General features: G+C 57.3%; 1 protein-coding gene across 1 annotated transcript; it reads right to left on the bottom strand.

Moving 5' to 3' along the window:
- Positions 1-248: 248 nt before the first annotated feature.
- On the bottom strand, positions 249-6,490 carry MEN1 (menin 1). Its single transcript, XM_068976210.1, has 10 exons — positions 6,464-6,490; positions 5,610-6,070; positions 4,473-4,681; positions 4,146-4,274; positions 3,814-3,854; positions 3,653-3,740; positions 2,839-2,975; positions 2,289-2,424; positions 1,669-1,833; positions 249-1,468 (listed from the first exon to the last, which is right to left on the bottom strand). Coding segments are annotated over exons 1-10 (1,848 nt in total). The 5' UTR covers positions 6,466-6,490; the 3' UTR covers positions 249-988.
- Between the last annotated feature and the right edge of the window lie 980 nt (positions 6,491-7,470).

Here is a 7,470-nt window from a genome sequence, read left to right as displayed (position 1 = left end):
GAGGAGGCGCCCGCGGGACTGACCCTCGGCGGAAAGGGGAAGCCCCAATCCCGGGAGGAGCGGGCGGCGCCGAGGCTCTTCCTTCAGACACTGGTTCCTCGAGCTCTACAAATGGGGAGCCTGAAGCCCAAAGGGCCAGAAGGCAGAAGAGGGGACGCTCCACCCCAAAATTCCCAGATGAGACACCGACAAGTATTTTTTTTTACAAAATGTATTCATCTTCCTTGGAACTGAAAAATAAATCTATGTACAAAACAGGAAGAGATCAGGCTCCCCTCACCCACTCGCAAACAAAACCCCTGTAGATTTCCTCTAGGGTCCCCCGAGACAGGCTGGACCTCGGGGAGGTTCCCAGAGGGTCGGAAGAAAGGTCTGCTCTGATCTAGGGCCAGTTTGGGCAGGGAGGGGCAGGGCTCAGGATTCACACAGGCCGGGGGCAGAGTTTCACGTCCCCGACCCATGCGACAAGGAAGCTAGCATTTCCAAATTCTGGAAGCGTTTCTTAGGTTCTTTGTGGTAGGGGGCTTGCAAGGAATGGAATTCTGAAGTGTGGAAACGTTCTCCTAAGAGCTGGGCGGGGTCCTTGGTTCCCGGGCTGTAGGTGGGACCTGTGCTTCTAGGGTTTAGAGTGAAAGAGCCCCATGGGCTGGAAGCAACCCTGAGCCAACACCGATCAGGACGAAGGTTAGAGCCTGGGTTCTGAGGTGAAGGCTGTTTCCCATGGTTGGACCTTTAAAGACTGGTGATGGGCTCAGAGGGGAGGTTTCAGATGGCCGGCTGGGACTCTTGGGGATGGGCTCTATATTCCCATGACTGGGCAGAGCCTGCGATTCAGGGCGCTGGGCAGAGTTTGTACTCTGGGAACCTGCAGCCTGGCATTCTGGGTAGGGATGGGGCCTGCGGGCGGAACCTGGGCTCAAGAGGCTGGGGTGGAGCCTCGTCGGGTTGAGGGCGGGCTCTCGGTAGGCGGATAAGGAGTCCCAGTATTTCAGAGACCCTTGCGCTGCCGCTTGAGGAAGGAAAGCGTGTAGTCACTCGGTGTAGACACCTTCTGCTTCTTCATCTGCACTTGTGACTGCGCCGTGAGCTGCAGCTTAATGGCGCTCGAATTGATCTTGGTGGCCACGAGCAGCTCCTTCATGCCTTTCATCTTCTCACTCTGGAACGTCAGCACCGGACCCTCGGGTGGCGGTGATGCAGCGGGTGCCGGCACTGGAGCGCTGCCGCCTTCAGTGCTGCGGGCAGTCCCGGGGACTGTGCCTGGGGGCTTCCGAGGGGGTCCTGGTGCCGCACCCTGGCCCGCGCCTGGGCCCTTGTCCAGCGCCGGCTTTTTAGGCGGCGGCGGCTCCTCGGGCTTGGATTCCCGCCGTGGGCCCCGCCGCCGGCCTTCTCGGGCTTCCTCACCCCACGGCTCTTCAGCCTCGGCTGCCTCCGCCTCTCGGCTCACTATGCGTACCTTCTGCCGCACCTGGGCCGGATGGGGATGACAAGTGAAGACCAAGGTTGCAGGCCAGTGGCTGGCACCCCACGCCCTGGCCATCTTGGGGCCTTGGTCTCACTCGCACCCAAAGGGGATAGGCAGATGCCCTGCAGGGCTACAAAGGTCTGACTCCTCCTGGCTGCTGTCACCACCCGCCCTCCCAGCCACCCTGCACAGCTGCCTCTCACCTGTCCCTCAAAACGGCCTAGGGACTGCACAAGGAAGGTGGCCCAGCCCACGTGCAGCACGGGGGTGGGGCTGCCCTCTTCCCATTTGCAGATGCCATCGTAGAATCGCAGCAGATGGGCGAAGCACTCTGGGTCCTGGAGGGCAGAACCCTGGCTCTGCGTGCCCTGAGAAAGGGGGAAAAGAGGGCACAGTTAGTTCAGACCCCATTACTCACGCCTCACCAGGCGGCACAGGCCAGACCTCTCGTTTGGACAGAGAGCCCTGGCCCTGGTGGAGGTGAGTAGCGGTGAAGAGAATTCTTAGAAACTCCTTCCTTTTATAAATCTAGTCCTTAGCCTGGACTTGGGGGGAGTGGGGAACCACCCTTTATCTCCATTTCACCCCCTCAACTGAATGAGTGACCCTGACAGAGAAAGAGAAGGGCTTCCATCGCATTTACCTCAGCCCCTCAAACCCAGACCCAGGCCCTCGGCTACTGCGTAAGAGAACACAGCTGTCTGCCCGTCCTGCACCAAACTTTCCTGTGCCACCCCTAGTCCCATGCAGCAGTTCCACGTCCTGGGACTGGGAGCCCTGCCCAGGTGGCAAGGTGTGCACAGGCTGGAGCCCAGCCTTTCACCTGGGTCTGCTCCCCGGGCCGCTCCTCGCCAGCCTCCAGCAGGCTGGCGGCCTCCTTCAGCAGGTTGGGGATGACGTCATTGGCTACTTCAAAGAACTCCTTGTAGATCTCCTCGTCTTCACGGCAGTAGTTGTAGCTGTGAGGGCAGCAGGGCACTGTGGGGTCTCAGCCATGGCGGGTACCCCCAGGGACCTGGCAGGGGAGGGAGCCCTGGTTTCTTTTCCGGGTTCATCCGGGGACCGAGCGAATGGTTGGGGTCCTCACTCCGAGATGATGGTGCTGTGTCAGCCCAGAGCAAGAGTGAGGAGGGGGGCTGGAGATACAGAGCTGGATGGCAGCGGTCAGAAATCAGGAGAGGGGAGGGAAGGAAAGGCCTGAGGCCCTCATGAGGGGTCCCTACCTCTCAGGCGATGATGGTCTTGGCTGCCTAGTGACTGAAAGGAGAGGGGATAGAACTTGGGACCCAGGCCTCCCTCCTGGATGAGAGGGGTTGTAAATTGGGTGGAAGGGGAAGAAAAGCTGGGCTGGGGTCACGTGGGGGGATCCTCACTCCTGGATGACAGTGGCTGTGTCGGCCCAGGCCTGCAGAGCTTCGCGCACATTGCGGTTGCGACAGTGGTAGCCAGCCAGGTACATGTAGGGGTAGATGTGCTCATCCCGGTAGTAGGTCTTGGCTGAGGCAATGCCCTGAGAATGGAGCAGAGGGGTCTCAAGGAGGCAGCCCCAGATGGCACAAATGTTCCACTGGATCACAACTGGAAGGGGCGTCAGGAAGATTCCAGAGACTCCTCCCATGAGACCTTACTACCCTGGTCATCGTCTTCTCTACCAGCTGCCCCTCCCCTGGTCTGCGGGTCTGCTCGCTCAGGCCTGGGCCAGACTGCTGCAGGCACCCTGCAGACCAAGGCCTAGGAAGGGGAGGGGCTTATCCTCCAAGCTCAGGGTCTGTGCCTTTCCTGAACTTTCCCTCACAAACACCAAGGCCTTCCAAATCCAGTCTAATGTCCCTCCCAGCCCAGGAGCCCCCAGCCCCACCAAGTTAATACTCCCACCTCGGTGCTGTCATCACTTTTGACTTCTGTTATACTCCCAGAAGGACAATGACAGCTAGTAGAAAAAGTAGGGCTGAGGGGACAACTCTAGGACCTACCACTCCCAGGCAGAGAACCCAGAACACCTCTCAGACATCCCTGACTACACTGAATATGCACGCGGTAAATACAAAAAGGGACTGGATGGGTGATACCCCACAATACACACAAAGTTCTCTCCTCACCTGACCCCCAAGCTCCCAAGCAGAAGGGGACCCCAGCCACCACTGGGCCGCCCTTCCCTGCCCTTCTATATACCTAAGATGTCCCCACCTTGTGGTAGAGGGTGAGTGGGTCTGGCCGGCCCGGGGTGGGCTCCAGCTCCTCCAGATCCGCCAGGTTCCCCAGCGCCATTGGGTACCTGGGAAAGGCTCATAAGTCCAGGCTGCCCCTAGCCCGCCCTGCGGCCCAGCCTGACCACTGCCCCTACTGACCTTTCCAGATGTCCCAGGTCATAGAGCAGCCACAGCAGCTTCTAGGGGCCAAAGGAGAAAAGTGCGAGCTGGTGAGAGGGAGGCACGTCCTCAGCCTACCAGGCAGAGGAAGCAGTCCAGCACCAGTAGGGGACTCCCCACCAGGTGGGAAAAGCCAGAATTTAGGAACTAGCCCCTGACTGGAGTCAAAGCACTTTCATGTCTCAATTTCCCCCTTCCCAAGAGCCCCAGGAAAGTCCAGGCCAGCAATGATTCACCCATGTCACAGAAGAGGGAAGCTGAAGCTCAGCAAGCGGAAGCACCCTGGCCCAGGGTCCCACAGGTACCCTCACCTGCTGCAGCTGCAGTAGCTCCAGGGAGTCAGTGTGCAGGTCAATGGAAGGGTTGATGGCGCATACCATGAATGCCACCTCCATCTTGCGGTCACAGCGCATGTACGATCCTTTCAGGTACAGCCAGCTCTTGGGAGAGGACAAGACCAGATGTCTTATGATGGCCCACCAGTGCCTGCTGTAGGGACTGACATGAGGAACAGGGCCCTCCCCTTCCGGACATATGGAGGTGATGACAGGAAGAGGGGAGCATGACCCAAGAAAGCAGAGCTCCTTGGGTGGCCTGAGCTAGGAGAATATGTGGGGGTGGGTTGGGAAGTGCAGTACCCGCTCAGCCACACCCGCGTTGACTGTCTGGCCTCTGCGATCCTCGTTGCCCTTGCCATGCCAAGTGACTTCAGCTGTTTGTTCTCCATTGGGCCCAAACACTACCCAGGCGTGGTCCTCGGACAAGGCCAGGTGGACATCCCGGAGACCCAGAGCCTGGCAGGCCCCCACCACGGCAAAGGCCACACCAGAGCTGTCCAGTTTGGTGCCTGTGGAAGGTAACGTAATGAAAGAGGGTCCTCTGAGCTCTGGCCTGGGGGAAGGGACCCGACAGTGACAGGCCATGCTCCCTCCCACCCTCACCTCCATACCTTTACCCTCTGACACTCCTGCCCTGCTTCCCTCTATCCCTTTCCTCCTAAATGTTCAGGGCCTCTCCCTCCCCCCTTACATTCCCCATGCTCAACAGGAGATCCTGAATCTTTCATAGTTCCCCAGCTTTTGACCCTGCCTTTTCTATTTCTCTGCAACTATATTATATATTTCTGCTAACTTAAGCATTTCCTCATTTTACTGAAGTAGGTTATAACCAGGACACTGGCCAACACTTTTTTTACACACCCACTGATGGACACTCCTAATTTATCTCTGTCCTCTTTACTTGATAAGCTCAGAAGCAGCCTCAGATTCCTTCTCAATATGGCACTCCAGGACTTGAATGCCAGTTAACTGGCCTTAGAACAAAGAGGAAAGTCTTTGCAAGTCCTGAGCCTTCAGCTTCTTAAGGTGAAGCCCTAGTCTGTTCACCTTCAAATTATGTTCATAGATACTCCATGGATTGTCCCAATTCCATGAAACAGATTTTGGCTCCTCACCCCCTAAATCTTCTGCTGCCCTCTGTGCCCCAGGCTGGGCTGCAGTAGCTGAGGTGCTGAGGGGGCAGAAGGTGGGCTAATGGATTTGGAGTCAAGTGACTGAGGTCCAGTCCCAGCCCTGTCACTCTGTGTCACTTTGGTAGATCGCTTTCTCTCCCGGGGCTTCAGTTTCTCTAGCTGCAATGGGGGACATAACACTTGGCCCACCTCACAAGGCTTACAGGTCTCAAACGGGCTCTGTAAACCACAGTGTTGGGAAGAGGTGGGCCAAGATTCTCACGTGAGACAGCCACCTGTCTCTTGCCACCTGTCGGGCTCCAACCTGTGATGAAGCTGAAGAGGGACTGGATGTGGGCCCGATCCTTGAAGTAGGAGCGGCTGAGGCTATTCCAGATGACATCGGAGACCTTCTTGACCAGCTCACGGCTGGAGACGCCCCCCTCTCGCGGGTAGAGAGACAGGTCAACGGCGCCACGGATCTGGGCAGTGAAGCGGGCATAGAGGGCAGCGATGATGGACAGGTCGGCCACCGGAAAGTAGGTGAGGCCGCCAGGAGGGTCGGGCGCAGGACTGGGCTGAAAAGTGAGCTCAGGCACGTTGGTGGGGATGACGCGGTTGACAGCCAGGAAATGCTCCACGAAGCCCAGTACCAAGGACAGGAGCACCAGGTCCGGCTCCTCTCGGCCCAGCTCGGCAGCGAACAGGCGCACCACATCGTCGATGGAACGCAGCGGGAACAGCGTTTTCTGGGCAGCCTTCAGCCCCATGGCGGCGGCCCTCGGCCTGTGGGCGACCGGAGGGGAGGGTCGTGTGGGCACGGCCCACGAGTCCCCTCCCAAGCTCGGCTAGCGTTCCACACCCCCTTACACACTCACAGACACCAACCCTTGCTTCCCCGCCCCTTCACGCTCCGTTCATCTGTTCCCCCTCTTTCATCGAAGAGACCCCTCAGCCGAGGCTGTAGGGCCTTCTTGTTCCCCACAACACCAGGAGCCCCGGCCCCAATGGAGGTGAGCCCCTAGGACCCCGCTGAGCACTTCCAATGGCCGCCCCGTCCCTTCTCTGCGCTCATACCCCCGGGGCCCTAGAGTCCGCCGGAAGGCGCCCCTAGGCCAGTCCCCCCAAATCCCAAGGAGAGTCCTGGCCTAGGTCCCCCGCGCCCACCTCCGCGCTTACATCCCACACAAGGCACCGCGGTGCCCGCCGCCTGAAGCCTGCTGGGAAATGGAGTTCCGCCCCCCTCGGGCCGCACTGCCTGCCGGGAAGAGGAGTCCAAGGCCCCCTGTTGTCCCTGCCAAGTCTTGAAATGGTGGCCGGGCGGGCCAGTCCGCGATGGCTTATGGGAGTGGTAGTCCCGCTGCTCTGGGCGCCCCAGAGGGCGGAGAAGAGCGGAGGCAGCCCCGCCTTTCTGAGGTCCTCAGGGATTGGTCATTCCATTTCACACAGACCCAGGTAGCCGAGGGACCGCAGTGCCTTCTGGGAGATGTTGTCCAGGTAGTCAGCCGGCAGCGTCTGCGCTTCTGTAGGTTGTTGCTTGTTGGCAAGATGTGATGACAACGGGTACTTTTTAACACTGCTGGAGTACTGTAAACGTGTTCAGCCATTTTAGTTGGTTATTTATCAGTATCGATTAACGCATAAAAGTGCCTACTATAAGTCTAGCTTTCGGTCTACACGGAATATCTGACACGTGTGTAAAGAAGACCATCTAAAGAACCATTGTATTTATGTGCAATACAGCAAAAGAAGAGTAAAGTAACTCTCTGCATCCTAAAATGGATCTTCAGGACACATTGTTCAGGGGGAGAGGCTGCAGAACAATATGTATGATGGGGTAGTATTTATATTACCATTTAAAAACTTCAAAATAATATTAAATAATTTCTACAGAATCAGTCACTCTCTTAGGAAACAGATTTTTGCTGCCTATAATGGGCCAAGCTCTCAGGCACTGGCTATGTAGCAGTGAGTAAAACAGATTAAATTCCTACCCTACTTCCCTTCTGTACATTATCCCCCACAAAACTGTAAATCTAGCCTAATTATGAGAGAAGTTTGCACAAACACAAACTGAGGGACTTTCAGACTGGCCATACCTGACAGCTCTCTCAAAAGTGTTCAAGTCATGAAAAACAAGGAAAGAGTGAGAAACCATTGCACGTTAGAAGATACTAAGGAGACAG

Source organism: Capricornis sumatraensis, chromosome 8 (genome assembly GCF_032405125.1).
Source record: "Capricornis sumatraensis isolate serow.1 chromosome 8, serow.2, whole genome shotgun sequence".
In the NCBI taxonomy this organism is placed as follows: domain Eukaryota; kingdom Metazoa; phylum Chordata; class Mammalia; order Artiodactyla; family Bovidae; genus Capricornis; species Capricornis sumatraensis.
Note: the sequence above shows the minus strand (reverse complement) of the source record. Positions and strands in the feature narration are given on the sequence as shown.

What these genes read in the sequence shown, in the direction of transcription:
- MEN1 (XM_068976210.1), bottom strand. An exon ending in GACCTGGGACATCTGGAAAG is followed by an intron (nt 3,741 to 3,813) that starts GTCAGTAGGGGC and finishes AGCCTTTCCCAG; the next exon opens with GTACCCAATGGCGCTGGGGA. An exon ending in TAGGCCGTTTTGAGGGACAG is followed by an intron (nt 1,469 to 1,668) that starts GTGAGAGGCAGC and finishes CATCCGGCCCAG; the next exon opens with GTGCGGCAGAAGGTACGCAT.